Source organism: Mastomys coucha, unplaced genomic scaffold (genome assembly GCF_008632895.1).
Source record: "Mastomys coucha isolate ucsf_1 unplaced genomic scaffold, UCSF_Mcou_1 pScaffold21, whole genome shotgun sequence".
Classification (NCBI taxonomy): Eukaryota; Metazoa; Chordata; class Mammalia; order Rodentia; family Muridae; genus Mastomys; species Mastomys coucha.
This window is the reverse complement of record NW_022196904.1, coordinates 165,666,173-165,682,766: the sequence shown is the minus strand read 5'-3', so window position 1 is coordinate 165,682,766 and position 16,594 is coordinate 165,666,173. Positions and strand designations below refer to the sequence as shown.

At 41.1% G+C, this 16,594-nt stretch overlaps 1 protein-coding gene across 4 annotated transcripts in view; it reads left to right on the top strand.

The window, feature by feature from the left end:
• The window catches only part of Slc16a12 (solute carrier family 16 member 12), a 78,134-nt gene extending 63,655 nt beyond the window's left edge, over window positions 1-14,479 (top strand). For 2 of the 4 annotated variants that reach the window (XM_031390142.1, XM_031390141.1), the window contains exons 3-7: window positions 3,164-3,267; window positions 6,023-6,166; window positions 7,815-8,394; window positions 10,451-10,710; window positions 11,959-14,479. In XM_031390142.1, coding sequence (XP_031246002.1) covers window positions 3,164-3,267; window positions 6,023-6,166; window positions 7,815-8,394; window positions 10,451-10,710; window positions 11,959-12,221 — 1,351 coding nt within the window. In that variant the 3' untranslated portion in view covers window positions 12,222-14,479. Of the gene's footprint in view, window positions 1-3,163; window positions 3,268-4,767; window positions 5,295-6,022; window positions 6,167-7,814; window positions 8,395-10,450; window positions 10,711-11,958 lie in introns of those variants that run through there. The other 2 variants (XM_031390144.1, XM_031390143.1) reach the window with 2 other exon arrangements.
• The last annotated feature ends 2,115 nt before the right edge of the window (window positions 14,480-16,594 follow it).

The following is a 16,594-nucleotide window of genomic DNA, read 5'->3' as shown; positions in this document are numbered from 1 at the left end:
GATCGACAGGTGGGGCCCTTCCATTTGCATTGGGGGGGGAAGGGTTCTTGCTTTCCTTGTTGCTCCAAATTAAAACTGGCTTCGTGTTTTTAAGAAGTTCTAATGTATTTTCATTCAAATTAAAGTCCTGCCGCTTTCTGGGTGGTTCAAAAGCATTGTTTGTGCTGTTGAGGGTGACTGTATCACTTCAATACTCCAGCCTCTGACATGATTACAGACTTTGCATCAGATCTATTACAAGGCATTGTCTGGATTCTCAAATCAATGGGTGGAGAAGAACTGCTTTTCACATCCTTTTGACTGCAACAATTCTGCTAGCCTCATTGTGGAGGAGCACAGGGATGGGTGTGACACTGAGATGTGCCCTCAGCATGACCTCAGCTGACCAGTACACAAACAGAAGCACACAGTTATAGCTATCAGAGCCCACTGCCCCATCACCTGTAGGAAGCTGCCAGTCCTCCTGGGGCGCCATATTTGATGATTGGTGGAGAGGATGGGCTATTCCTTTTGACCAGGATGTGGATTCCTTATCTTATAGCACAGTTTGACCTTTCTTTTTGCCAGTTCTGTATTACTTCCTTCCCTTGGCAAAATAATTAAAGAGCCCAACACAAAATAACATGCTTTTGTTACAAAAAAAAAAAAAAAAAAAAAAAAAAAAGCAGGAGAAAAAGCATTGTCAAACCATAATGAGAAATTATTGTTCTTTCTTGAGTCTGGTCAAGTTTTTTTTATGGTGTTCCTTTGGCATTTATTACTATTTAATCAAGGAAAATAAGAGTGTGAAATCACTATTATGAACTTACTGATAATCTGTGCTATAAAATGCCAATTTTAGATGCAAATCAGTGTGTTTACCTGTATGTAGAACCACTGATACTGTGTAACTCATGTTTTATAGCTTGCACACCCATGCGAATTTGATTTCATCAGAACAGTGGAAATCCTGGATATGGCTAACAATAATATTTTCATTTGCATTTCCAATTCTTGTATATTATTCTCATTTTCTCTTGTTTCTCCTCTCTTGTCTATCTATCTGTCTGTCTGTCTGTCTATCTATTCATCCATTCATCTATATCTTTATGTGTATTTGTGTATTGTATGCAAATGTACACATTTGAGTCCTGCTAAGCTCTCTTGGACTATAGGTCAATGGGAATTCTGTGCACACAAGATATTTACAACACTCCATGTGTGCGTATATGTATGTGTATGTGTGTGCACGTGTGTGTTCTACTCACACATTCAAAAAGCCCTAGGATCTGCCTGACTTCATCTCCCTAACACTGGTGTTACAGGAAGATTGTTCCACACTTAGTGTTTCCATGAGTTCTGGGAATACAAACTCAGGTCTTCATGTCTGCTCATTAAGCACATGACCTATGGAGCCATCTTCAACTTCCTGAAAAGGAACAGAAGTTAGGAGTAACCCTCTTGTCCTCTTCCTCTGTACCACCATTCTCACTATAGGTGACTGGGACTGTGAGCTTTAGGGTACCTTTGCCTCTTTCTGTTTTGGAACAAGTTTGGGTGCAGAAAGAGAGCATGGCCTCTCTTGGCCACGTGGCCTTCCCTACGGCTTCCATGTACTCACTATCATGGGTGTAATGCATTCATGTGCTAGCTTTGAGTCCTGCTAAGCTTCCTTGGACTACAGGTCAACTGGAATTCTGTGGACATAAGATATCTACTACACTCCATGTAAATGGGGCAGCAAAGAGTAATAGACACATAGGACACATGTATCCTTTGTTGGCATGAAGCCTCTGTTGTTCCACTGAACTTCAGTTATAAATCTAATTACAAAGATAGGATTATTAAGAATTTTAATTCACTGGCAGCTGGTCATTAATTAAGAGTCATACTTTGGAATGGCAAACTCTGTGAGAGTATTTAAAGTGTGCTCTCTTAAAGACGGCCTTGTGTAACATAGCTGCCCTGATCCCACCGACTTCTCTTCCTGCCCCAGTCTCTCCATCATCCATCTTCCTAACTGGAAGCAACTGCAGAGGAGTGTAAGACTAAATCCCAGTTGACTATGGGTTGCTGCATCTAGAAGAGTTGGGATTTGGATATATCTAAAAAGATATAACTTCTTATCAACAAGAAACAAGAACAGTATTCTTTTGTTGTTGTTGTTGTTGGATATTTTATTTAGTTACATTTCAAATGTTATCCCCTTTCTCAGTTTCCCCTCTGGAAACCCCTATCCCATCCCCTCTCCTCCTGCTTCTATGAGGGTGCTCACACACCTGCTCAACCACTCCTGCCTCCCCACCATGGCATTCCCCTACAATGGGGCATCGAGTCTTCCCAGGACCAAAAGCCTCCCATTGATGCCCAACAAGGCCATCCTCTAAGAGCAGTATTCTTTCTCTGCTATTGTATCCCTTTCAAGGTGCCAGGCCCTAAACAAGGTCATTAAATGACTCTGTTTGAGGCTCCTTCCAAATGCTGCAGTGCTAAACCATTGCCTCACGTACTCTGTAGACAATTATTTTCAACCTAACATTACCATTTGTCTTTTTTTTCTGAACATATACTCATGTGAAAGAACTATTTCTTTTATAAGTTACCTTGGTCATGGTGTCTTATTACAGCAATAGAAAAGTAACTAAGACAAGTCTTTTAATGATAAACTGGTCAATTACAATGTTTGGACATAGTAAATTGTTCTCTAAAATATATTAATTTCAGTACAGTACATCATCGTCATCATCATCATCATCATCAGATTACTGCCTTTGTACAAATATTAGAAGTAAACTTCTAAGGCTTCTTTTTTACATTATTCTTTATTTTTTCAAGTTTAAAGTTGTATATAACTTTGGAGAGGTTAGAGCTATAGAGAAAATAATAGTTACAATAATGAACAGTAAACTATGTCCTTAACATTCTTTCTCTTTTCCCATGACACCTTCTCAGAGCAGTGTTCTTCCTAGCTGCATAGTTTTAGCAGCCTCTCTGATAAGGGTACACTTGTTTTCTGGCTCCTCAGAATGGCCACAATTGTCAACTTCTGTCTTCCTACTGACGATGGCTCAGTAACTGACATCCTTTGACACTTCAGTAGGTGATTGAAATAAAACTTTTAGGTTCTGATTCAATTCCATATTCATTCATATTTTGTATAAAATGCCCGCATTGTATTTTCCAGATGTATCTCCATATTTTTTGTGGAGTTTCAGACGTACTTTGCTCAGGATTATTCCCAAACAGCATGGATCCATTCCATTGCCGACTGTATGACAATGCTCTGTGGTGAGTATTATTTACCAGGATGGACATGTCATGGAAATTATGGAACTGAACATGGCAATGGCTTTTGACAGGATCAGGTGACGCTGGTTATTATTCATTTTTTAAGTGGAAGGATGTTACAAGTTAGGGAGATTGAAAACCTGGAAGATCAATCTCATCTTCAGCGAAACCTAACCAGACTTGCTCTTGGAACTGATGGCCTTGACTAATGCCAGATGGAGGAGTTCATCAGTACATTGGGAAGGACACAACTCATTGGGTTCATCTGGATGCTAAGTGTTTTAGAGCTTGTGGTGATCTGGGGAGAAATTTCTGGGCAGAATGTAACAGGCCATGTCTTTCCATTTGATGGCTTTCTCATTCTCCAGCCATGAAAGGGTACATTGGATAGGACAGTAAGCCATTTCTCCGACCCAAATACTAATCAGGGCCAACACTGCTTTGCTTCCAAGATTCAGTGGGATCAGGAGCTCTCAGGGAGGCATGGCTTTAGACAGTGCACGGGCCATCTCTACAGGGTCTTCTTCAGTGAGTGACATCATAGCTCAAGCCTTGGCTTTCTTTCTGCTCCTTTACCTGAGGATTCCAAATTCAACACACAAATGTCATCTTTTCCTGATTAAGAGAAATATCAGGCAAGGATAGGAGCATGTAATCAAGCACTAAGTGGCTCACCGTGGTTATATCTTCATTCGTGAAATCTCAAGTGTGCTTTCTAGGGCATGGATGGTGTTCCAGAAATTCGTGAGACCTAACATCGCATCTGTAGCAGAGGATGATAAAACTTTTCTTGGTGTAAATTTTGAAACAAAATTACAACTTGGTTTCCTAGTGAATTTCTAAGATCACATTTAGTTGGAACAATCCATTTCTAGCCTGGACCCACTCAATTCTTTTACTAAGAAAAATCCTAGGATGCTCTAGAGACTTTTATCTGGGGCTGGAGAGATAGCTTAGGGGTTAAGAGACTTGCTGCTCTTCAGGAGGACCCAGGTTCAAGTCCCAGCATCCACATTGCAGCTAACAGCTATGTGTAACATCAGTTCCAGGGGATCTGATGCCCTCTTCTGATCTTTGTGAAGCAGGCTCACATGTGGTGTACATGTATACTAGACATAGACAAAACAGCCATACACATAATATAAAATAAATAAATCTAAAATAGTTACCTGCTTCAGTGTCAAAAGGGAAGTACTAAGCAGTAATTCATGATAAATTCATGTGACTATTCTACATACTGACTCATATACTTATCTTTAATAAGTTGAATTTTGTTATATTTTCCTTATTTTTAATAATTTTAATCAAGCAAAATAACATTTATTGCTAAATGTCTACATTTAGGAGCCAGTGGGATTGTGTTGAAGTTTCTTTCCTTGGTTCTAGAGTAGATTGAGAATTTTTTGAAAAGGCTAAGTTTACTTTTTCAACTGATAAGAATTCACAAAATCACACATTTAGGTTCTGCATGTAGCTCGTCTTTCTCTTCCTTTCATTGAGCACTAGATTTTCAGGGTTGTGTTAGCCACAGTGTTAGTATCAGCAGGCCTTGGAGAATATGCATGACTCACTTCCCTCGCTGTTATCTTCTGGAGGTTATTTCAGGCTTTCCACAGAGCAGTAACAACATGGCAACAATGGTGGTGTAGGCTCTGGACAGGCTCAAACTCTGAGAATTCATACTCTGGGAAAGATTGTGACCCCTGCGATCCTCGTTTACATGCATTCATCTGCTTACCAGCTTCTAGGCTATGAGAATTTAAGAGCCTGAACAAGAGACTGCACATTGTGCTGGGACTCCCCCTGAGGAAAGTCTGCCAGGGTTACTTGTTACAGTTGCTGTAACTTTCTCACCAAGTTTAGTTTAGGTGACTCAAATGTTTTCACTTTCTAGTAACCATGGTAGCAGCACCCTTGAGAATTCAACAGTCTCTAGAGATTTACACATTCCAATTCTCCCAGAGTTAAATATTCTAACAGCCATGGCTTTAACAGAGATGCTGGCTGGGTAACCACGTCTATCATGTGTGAGTCTCCAATTTTAATTTGATCACTACAAAACTGATCATGTAAACAGATATTCAGAGACATAGCTCTTTTGATTCCCCCACCCCAGGGGTACTGATAATACTATGATTTTTTTCCTTCAAGATAAAAATTCACTCATTAAGTAACGATCATCATTACTGTTGTGTTGTAAAAACAATACTGTATTTAACATCCCTGAGTAAGTGACATGCAGTTTACATAAAGAAGTGATGCCTGTGTGAAAAACACCCTAGGTCTGGAGAGATGGCTCAGCAGTTGAGAGTAGTTAAGAGCACTTGGTGGTTCAGTTCCCAGCACCCCCATGGTAGCTCACAACCCTCTGTAAATCCAGTTCTAGAGGATCCAACGCACTCCCTTAGTCCCACTGGCACCAGGCATGCACATGATGTACAGGCATGGATGGAAGCAAACACTCTTGCACATAAAAATAAAACAAAAAGCCCACACGCTAGCCCTGGATGTAAGAGAATGAGACAAGAATGCATGAATCGAAGTCAGGACACTGAAGTTCTGCCCTGCTCCTTATATGTGTAACTACCAAGAGTCCCTTTTCCTTGGGGTCTCAGTTTCCAAAACTATAAAACTAGAGGGCTGGGCCTGTCCTTTAAAAGGTTGCTGGCTGTCTTTTCCTGCAGTGGAACACCACAGTGTTTTCAAGGTATCCCCATAGCCTTTCTTTCTATTGATTTGTTTGTTGTTTTTGAAGCTCCGCTAGGGAGTGTTGTCAGTAACCAGTTATCCTGTCAAGTGGGGATCATGCTAGGTGGCTTGCTGGCATCTACTGGTTTCATCCTGGGCTCATTCGCCACCAGCTTGAAGCACCTCTACCTCAGTCTGGGAGTTCTTACAGGTAAGTGCACACATCCTTCCACAAGTCTGGCCCCACCTTTGTTCAAGTGTTGAAAGCATTGAGATTTATAAAATACTTCTTTTTGGACTCATAACGCAGCTGGCATAGCTTATGTCAGCTTAATAGTTACAGAGACTTGGCAGTGTAATCCCATTACCCTAGTGAGCCTTACCACCTTAATTTTGTCATAACTTTTCTCTCTGACATTACATATGCCTGAGGCTCTGTACTCAGAAGAAATGATAAATTACTCCACACAATACAAAGTTTCAACAGTGGTTGGTTATTCTCTGTCTTCCTTTGCTAAGTAAGACACTAATCACTGGGCTCAGCCTGAATTTTCCACTCTTTCTTATGAGTGTTATATTATCCAATAAATGGGAACTTCAATTTAGAAAACATAGCACCTTGTCTCAGGTATTCTTATATTTCACATTATTTTTCAGTGTGATAGAAACCCCACTTTAGAAAATAATGATGGATTTTATGGAAAGAGAAGAACATGTCCATTCCATAAGCTTAAGGGGAGGAGACTGCATAGGGTTGGGATGAGGTTGGCTGGTGAGACTCGAGGGGCCTTATGTTCATCACAGATATAGGGATGGAGGGTGGTACCCACTACTGTATGGGTATGTGCTATGAGTGTACGATGAACGAGGCCAGGGATGTGTATAATCACAAAGTGAGGCTGTGCACCTGGATCTGTCTGCTACGAGGTTACAATCATCCCTAGTAACTCACAGAGCCTGGCTGCTAAATTTACTAGGAACCGGTCTCGCTTTAGCACTGAAAGTCCCAGCATCTGGAAACCCATAGATCTGCTGACAGTCTGTAGTACAGATAGGGATGGGTGTTGAGAGCACTTCTTTTGTCTCTTCTCTGGCATTATCGGTTATCAAATGAGGTGCCACATATTTTATATCTATCTTTAGATGCATTGAGATAAAGAGCCTACATGTTCTGAAACATAGGCTTGAAGCCCTTTGGGTTTTCTAAGTTAAACTTTAGAGGTGGTAGAAGCCAAAAAGCTTTTGATAGCTTTCAGGACTATTGGTATTTTTTTCTGAAGGACTTGAGGAATATTTCCAGATTCCATGCTCTTCCGTAATATTCCCTAGTCTGTGATGCTTCCCACCTAAATGAAATTATTCTGCAACTTCCCTGGACTAGTGTTTACTATTTCTGTACAAATCCCGGGAACCATAGACCATCAAAGCTGTGTCTTCTCAGACAGAGAAGAGGTGACACAAGTATTCAGCTAGTTTAGCCTACAAAAAATAGGCAGGGGAGAGAGGGAGAGAGTGTGTGTGGAAAGGAGTGGGGATGGTCAATTTCTTTGTTCAGCATTTCCCTGATTTTGCTAGGAAATTCCAGCTTAGCTTGAGCAGTGATTTTTTTTTCAAGTCCTTCATGTCTTTGAGAAACAATTTCTTTTAGTGTATTATATCTAAGGAAAAGTCACAGAAGCCCTCTCTGTAGTTTGCAAATTATGAAAGAATGGCAGGAAGATTAATTTTTCAGTTGGGTATGCAAACAGCTTTAAAGGGATTTTCTGGAAGATCAGATTCTCTTCTCTTGTCTCAGTCATCTGTTTTTCCCACTGTCCGCTCACCGTGAACCAGCATTCATGGCGTTCTCTGTTTCCCAGGTCTTGGATTTGCACTTTGTTACTCTCCAGCAATTGCCATGGTGGGCAAGTATTTCAGCAGACGGAAAGCCCTGGCTTATGGGATTGCCATGTCAGGCAGTGGCATTGGTACCTTCATCCTGGCTCCCGTCGTTCAGCTCCTCATTGAACAGTTTTCCTGGCGAGGAGCACTGCTCATTCTTGGCGGCTTCGTTCTGAATCTCTGTGTCTGTGGGGCTCTGATGCGTCCAATTACCCTTAAAGAGGACCGATCAGTCCCAGAGAAGAATCACGACGGTGAATCTCAGAAAGAAGACTGTAAGCAGGCATCTCCCTATTCACCTTTGACCAAAGAATGGACAGAGACTCGTCTTTGCTGCTCTTTGCAGCAGGAATACGGTTTTTTACTGATGTCAGACTTCATCGTGTTGGCCGTCTCCGTTCTGTTTATGGCCTACGGCTGTAGCCCTCTCTTTGTGTACCTGGTGCCTTATGCTTTGAGTGTCGGAGTGAGCCACCATCAAGCTGCTTTCCTCATGTCCATCCTCGGGGTGATTGATATTGTTGGCAACATCACATTTGGCTGGCTAACTGACAGAAGGTAAAGTCCATGAAAAACTAAACTGGTTTTTCCTAGGGAGCTTTAAGTGCCAAGTTTTCCTTGACCTCACACTGTTGCACACGTAGCTTTGGAGGGTAATTTTGGTATCTAAAGGTGGCTTTTCTTGCTGATTCTTATAGATCAGATGTTGGCAAACTTTTTATGTATGGGGACAGATAAAGAAAACATTGTTTGATTTTGTAGAAGATATATTATTTGTCATAACTCTATAGGACTGCCATCAGCATGAGAGCAGCTGTGTTCTGATGAATATAAATGCATACTGAAATGTCTATTTCTATATTTCACCGAAGGTTAGGGGTTTTGTTGTTGTTGTTGTTGTTTTTACTGTTTACAACCATTTAAAACAAAACCAACCAACCAACCAACCAACCAACCAGGTAAATCACACAAATAGCAAGCTAGATGTGATCCTAATTTGTCCACTCTTGTTCCAGTTAGTCTAGTTTGAATGTCTGTCTGAACTACACAGAGTGAGGAAAATTAAAGTCCTATGACAAATTTGATTCCAGCCTAAGGCAAGTTAGTTCTCCACTGCGACAACTGCTGCCCGGCTGCTATGGTCTTAACACGTTTTGAATTGTCCCAGGGATTAGTTAGTAAGAGAAAGAGGACCTTACCCCACTCCCAGGTGGGAGGGTCAGGTGTAATGACACAGAGTGTCATTAGCCACACACTTAGATTTCAGTGTGGGATTAGAATACTTTCACAATATTGTAGGCTTAGAGACCTAAATTTATAGGAACTCTACAGCAAATAATTAATTACCTGTTTGGACCAAAGATTTCTAATGGTGCCTTAGGTGAGAAATTACTTATATTTGAGTCATGAGCTAAGAAAGCCATTATCTAATGGCTTCTCATGAGTTATACTTTAGTCATTAATCAGAATCCTACTGTGATTCTCTAGCATTATTAATATAATATTTAGGACAGATTCTACTTGTTTCCTTTTGTGCTTGGCTGGTGATAAATGCAGCAACTCCTATGTTGGACAAGCTCACTGAGCCATGCCCCAGCAGTTCCCACATTTTAAATTAAAAACAAAGGAAGGAGGAAGGGTGGGACGATGTCCGCTGCACAGTGATGACTCAGAGAGAAGCAACATGAAAGCTGAAGGAGGTGTGGCTAGGCACAAGACCTAAATTCTTGTGCCAGTTCTGCCCCTTGTTAAAATCACCTACTGCTGAGATTCTCAGGGGCCACCATCTGTCAAGCAGGTGACTGCAGAAGTTGGAGGATGATGAGAGGAAGCATTCGCAAATCAACAGAGCTGACATTCTACCATCTTTCAAATAATTGGTATTACAGATGGAGGTGGGGTTACAGAGAGGGAATGGAGTGGAAGACCACTGGGGGAGTCTAGATGTAGGACTTAATCCTAGATCTGACCTTCATCACTCCTACACTTCACTTTAATGTCTTCATATCCAGTCTCAGCAATATGTGATCAGCACTCAATATAGTAGCTGCCTAGAAAATTGTAGCTTCTTGACATGCTATATATCATTTCACAACCAGGTTTACATATATTGAGGTGGATGATCTCATTTTATGATGAAAGAATTTTAGGTTAGAGTTATGCCCGTCGTGACATTACAATCTTATACATATTAGAGCAACACCATACTATGTATGCTTCCTAGAGATATACATCCATTTACATACGCCAGTAGAACAACCAGAGGATAACAGGAGCTGGCAAGATGTCCTAGCGGTAAAGAACACTTGCTACTTTTGCAGTGGAATGGAGTTCAGTTCCCAGCACCCACACTGAGCAGCTCACAACTTCCTGTAACTCTAGGTCCAGGGAATCCAATATGGCCTCCATGGGAGCCAATGCATATGCTCACATACTTACAAACATGCGTGTCAGTGTGTGTGTGTGTGTATGTGTGTGTGTATGTGTGTGTATAAGATAAATAAGAAGGCACATGTGTAAACAGCTGCAGTGTTTACAGTTGCATGGCTCTGTTCAAAATCTCCTTCATGGAATCTGTGCATCCCGTACTCATTATGGCTCTTCACATCCGTAGGTGTTTGAAGAATTACCGGTATGCTTGCTACCTCTTTGCCGTGGCACTAGATGGGCTGTGCTATCTGTGTCTGCCAGTGCTCCAAAGCTTCCCCCTTCTTGTGCCTTTCTCTTGTACCTTTGGCTACTTTGATGGAGCCTACGTTACCTTGATCCCGGTAGTGACTGCAGAGATGGTAGGGACCAGCTCTTTGTCATCAGCACTTGGTGTGATCTACTTCCTTCATGCAGTGCCATACTTGGTGAGCCCACCCATTGCAGGTAAGTGTTCAAAGTCTACTAGCTACTGTCATCATATTGATGTAGAGGAAGTGACCCCACACTTCTGTGTCCAGCTCATATGCCAAAATGAGAAAAAGCTTCCAAATGAGTCCAGAAAGAGGGAAAGGTTGTAGAGATGCAAAAGGCACCAAAGAACTATGGCCCTACCCACATTCTGCCTTTATAATCTTTTATAATTCCTTTGTACAATGACTGTAGTATATTTTAGAGAATATGATCTAGAGGCTTATGACAAGGCACATTAAGATTCTATTGTAATGTAAAGTAACTACTTTGTCCCTACAGAAATCCACATGTAAATCAGACTATAATAAAGATATGTCAGGGAATATGGATCATGAGAAACTGTAGAGTGAGAGTTAATTTTTCTATTCCACTTTGATTTTTGGATTTGAAGTGGGTGAAAAGTGAAGCTGCATACTTCCCTGGTGGATTTTCTCAGCATACAAATGATGTTTTGAGGAAAAATGTGTAGATGCTCCTTGTCAACTACAAACCAATTGCCTGCAAGAGTAAAGCCTTACCCTACTGATTCTATGATCCTTGTGACCCATATTTTTCTATCACAAAACACAGTAGTCCTCACATTTTGTGGCAGGCATAGATATTGGGATTGATATACTGCAGTAGCAACAAAAATAAAAGTAAATCTGTAATTATAGATGTATGGCCTCAGGTATATACATTTAAAACAGCACACAACACCATGTTTTGCACATGATCTTAGCCAATGGCCCAGAGTCCTGATTTTCCAATAAGGTATGGATGAAATTAGTCTTCCATGGACAACTGGATGCTGCACTGGAGTCTATTAAGTTACTTATAGTAGCGTGTGGGTTCTGGGAATCCTATTAGCATTTTGTATGTCCACTTAACCCCTATTTCAATAATCCCAACTTCAATAATTCAAATGATATTTAAAGCTACAGATGATGAAATACACTCTTGAATCTTTTTAACCAGATTTCATGGAGTTCATAATCACTAATATTTATTGTGTGAGTAGCAAATACAGAGGACTCTCCTAAGTCTTTCACTTAATAGCAATTATTAATTTATATATTTCTCAGTTGCTACAAGATATCCTTAGGCCATCTGCTTTTCATTCAAATCAGTGATGATGTGCTGTAGTCTATGGAGATTTTCCTGACCAATGATTAAATTTGAGAGTGGGTAATCCGGTAATTGAATTTTTAGTTCAGCTCTGTGGTTTTGACTTTGTTGTAGGTTGGTTGGTGGACACAACAGGCAGCTACACTGCAGCCTTCCTTCTCTGTGGGTTTGCCATGGTATTTAGCTCCATCCTGCTTGGCTTCGCTAGAATTGTAAAGAGAATGAAGAGAACACAGGTGCCTTTCCTGGTCAAAGACTCAGAGCCCAAGCTGCATCTGTGGACCAATGGATCAGTGGCCTACTCAGTAGCAAGGGAGTTAGATCAGAAAGATGAAGAATCCCTGGCTAAAGTCAGGACTGCTTGCAACCTCACGTGACCTACGTGGCCTCGTCCCTGGGAATCTTCAAAGCTGGCGGACCCCCCAGGTCACCAGGTTGTTCACGGTCTGGAAATATTTTATTTTGACAGAGTATCACCTCCCAAGTAAATTATTAATACTGTTTTGCTAACATATTTATATGGGGAAAATAATGAACAAGAAAGAAATGTGCAGTAGCCTGGAGTTTTCTCATTCGGGATTTGTATTCACTACAAACTTAGCGGCAGGGGACGTAGTTGTTGGGATTAGCTGTACTTCAGGGCAACTGCAAGGCAGAGGCCATTGAGAAGTTTTGTCATCACAGAATCGGCCCCACCACCTCATTCTGAACGGAAGCAGTGTGTGTGCTGGCAGTGGAGAAGCAGAAGTGGGTTGAGGGCAGAACACCTCCGTTTTTAGAGTGGCAAAGAAGTTCTTGAGACCCTTTGAAAAGCAATGATTAGTGTACAACAGATGCTTTCTTATCAGCTTTTCTATCTCTTCCAATGGGTAGGCATCACTTTGAGAGACCCAACAATCATCAAACACCATGGCTGGAATGGGCGTTAGAGGGTGGCTGGTCGTCATATTTTATTTGAAACTGTCTTGTTGAAACAGGAAGCTCTCTTCTTCCGACTGTGGTCTCCCAACACGCACCCCTGTCACTACCACATACTGACTCTAAGTGTAACATAACTTGTTCAATGGTGGAATAACTGCTCCATCTTTTCTGAAGTGATTGTGACATCCCAGGAATCCCCAGCTTTTTTTTTTTTTTCCTTCAGAAAAAAAAAATTCTAGTTTGAACTGTAGACGCATTCCTTTTAGGAATAGAAAAATGTTGACAGTAGTCCCATTGAGCAGTAACTGAATTCTTGAGTCAGCAGGTATCTGGTGGGGGTCCTCTTTGTAAAGCAGTTATCAGACTCATCATTATCCAAAAGAGGGCTTGGGGTTTTTCTTATCGTACAAACGTTCTAGAGATGGAACGTGTCCTTCAGAGCTCACTGTGTCCTCTGTTAGATCATAGTTACAAATCTGACACATTGGCTTGGAAGTGTATGCCCCTTCTTGAAAGCCAGACTTTGCTGGGACTTGGAATCCTTTCTGAGTTTTTAGATCAGAGGAGAGGACAAGGATAAAAAGAAAGAAGAGTGTGTCCCCCATCTTATCTCCAACTCTTCAAATCCATACAATGAAGATTCCTGAATCCTCAATCGTGACCCATCTGCAAAGAAGGACAAGTTACATAATTAAAGGGGGATTTCTTAGAAATTGCTCAAGAGTTTAAATACAAGTCACAAGGAAACTTTTTGATCTCAAAGGCCATGTAACCTACTGTTCCCAAGAGGCCTCAGAGTGGCTTTTGCCAGACATGGTGCTGGAAGAAATAACAAAGGATTGAGGAATAGCTGAGGTGTCCGAGTCCTCGACTGAGCTGGGTATATTTGTGTTGCTATATTGCTTTCATAATGCGATACTGGCTTGATTTGATGGAGAAATTGATACTAGTCCATTTAGCTTTTCACAGAGAAATTTGAATGTTCTGTCTTTACTCAGCCTGGAACTTTAGTTTTGAATCCATTCACTTTGTTATTTGCAATTTTAAAAATTCTTTGGGCATATCTTTAAAAATTCAAAATTAAAATGAAATACTTGTTTTGGAATAGCACTTTACCTTAAATGTCATTTTTTTAATCATAAAAAATGATTTTTTAAAAAAGTAGTCACTCTTATTTGTATATTTTAAAGCATTGATTATAAATTTTGTTTGTGTGATTCTATAATATGATTTCTCTATTGTGCTTATGGAAAACTAGGATAATGTCAAGGGTTTTAAAATTTATATAAAACATTTTAGATCTTTTGACTTTATACATGCAATAAATTTGTATTCTAACTATCTTGGGGCAACATTTTTGAAGAACAATTAAGAAAAACTATAGATCTTAGAGTTTACAGTTTGGGAATCTGTACAACATGTTACTAAAACAATATCTCCATGTATTCAAACATTTGGCTCCAAAGCTGACATTGATTTTTGTGGAATTTTGTGGAATCGAGTATAAATCTGTAGAGGAATGATCCTATGCCTTAAGTATTTGTTCACCCAACTGTAAGTTCTCCTTTGTAACTAACAAAGTAGGAAAACAAGACAATATCTAATGTTTCAATGTGCCGTTCTTTCTTTTGTTTAAATTAGAATTTTATGAATGGATCGGATGTGTAGGCTAATGTTTTCCTAGTTCAAAGGCAAAATAAAATGGATTTGTAGTCATGTGTTTGGGACAATTGTTTTTTCCTCAGACAAGGGATTTGGACAGGTTGGTGAGTGGGACTATCCAGATCATGTTAGGACATGCCAATGTGATTCACAAAACTCTAAATCCCCCTAGAAACCTAGGGCAACAGAACCTCTTAAGAATCTATGAGGGTGACCCTAACCCTAACCCTAACTCTAACTCTAACTCTAACCCCAACCCTAAGCCTAAACCTAAATCTAAACCTAGAAATATGGGAAATATGGAATCTGTACTGGCCATCTCCTGTAACCAGGCAAGACTTTCAATGGAGGAAATCTGACACCAACCCAACCACAAATCCCAACCCAAACCTATAATTTGTCTTTCATCAAGATGTATAGGGGTAAAGATGGAGCAGAAATGGAGGGAATGGCCAAACGATGACTTGTCGAGCCTGAGCCCCATACCATGAGAAGAAGCCCACCTCTGACACTGTCAATGATATTCTGTTATACTTGCAACAGGAGCCTCATGTAGAGAGTCATCAGAGTCATCAGGGGTCAAGAACCTACAGACTCAACTAACCTGGGCCAGTAGGGGCTCACAGTGACTGAACTGCCAATCAGGAGGCATGCATAGGACTGACCTAGGCCCTCTGCACGTATGTAACCGTTGTGCTTCTTGGTCTTAATATCAAACTCCTAAGAACGAAAGCAGGGGCTGTCTCTAACTCTGTTGTCTGTCTTTGGGACCCCTTCCCCCCTACTGGGCTGCCTTGTCTAGCCTCAATAGGAGAAGATGCACCTTGTCCTGCTGCAACTTGATATGCCAAGGTTGGCTGATATGCATGGAAAGCTTCCTTTCTTCTGAGGAGAAGTAGGGAGGGGTGCATGAGGGGAAATAGGAAGTGAGAGGGAGGACTGGGCAAAGAGAAGGGAAGGGAGACTGCAGTTGGGATGTAAATTAATTAATTAATTGATTAATTAATACTTAAAATTGGTGAAATGAAGCAATAAACTTATATGTTTCTGGTATACACACACACACACACTCACACACACATACATGCACACACCACCCATTCCATGATATCAAGATGACTGCCTAATTTTGGCATAGTAAACTAACTCATAAAACAAAAGTTTGAAATACTGATTTGTGTGGCAAAGTCTGGGATTATCAGAGGATGAATTCATTACAGGATGGAGAAACATAAAGCAGATCGAGTAGATCCTAAAATGGAACTGGCGAGGTAGCAACCAATTCCCTTTCTTACAGACGAGGCTGCATGTAGGGGACACCATGTCAGGCAGCCACTGTGTGTCAACTTAAGGTGGCAGAGGAGCCAAGAGCCAGATGACAAAAATTCTACAGAAGGGATCCACAAAGGTGTCCTGGAACTCTGCTGAGACTAGGGGCTGCATTTGGATTCTCTGCCGTGAAAGGAGGAATCTTTAAGGCATAAGGCTTACTTCAACATGCACCTCTTAACTGTACAGAGGAATCAAACAAGTTTCTCTTTAAGGGGCTTCAAAGGCATAGGAAACCATTTTAACACTAAGATGTTATGTAGCACTACCACCTGCTGGACATAGTGAGACATCGCAGTGGCCAAATTAACTGAGAAAGGATCCCTAGCCGGAATACTGAGATTTGTTGCTGGTCAAGTCCTCCACCTTTTGCTTGTTATCTACCCTGCATTTGTCTTCTTTCCCTTACAGTGCTACTATCAGGCTACAGATGACATCCCTGGTCTCTTTTCCTCTTACGCCTCCATGAGAACCAGCTGTAAGGCATTTTCTCAATTAGTGATCAATGGGGGAGGGCCCAGCCCATTGTGGGTGGTGCCATCCCTGGGCTGGTAGTCCTGGGTTCTATAAGAAAGCAACCTGAGCAAGCCAGGGGAAGCAAGCCAGTAAGTAACATTCCTCCATGGCTTCTGCATCAGTTCCTGCTTCCTGACCTGCTTGAGTTCCAGTCCTGACATCCTTTGGTGATGGGCAGCAATGTGGAAGTGTAAGCTGAATAAACCCTTTTCTCCCCAACTTGCTTCTTGGTCATGATGTTTTGTGTAGGAATAGAAACCCTGACTACGACAAATTGGTACTGGCATAGTGGGGTAGTCCTATAACAATCTGATCGTGTTTT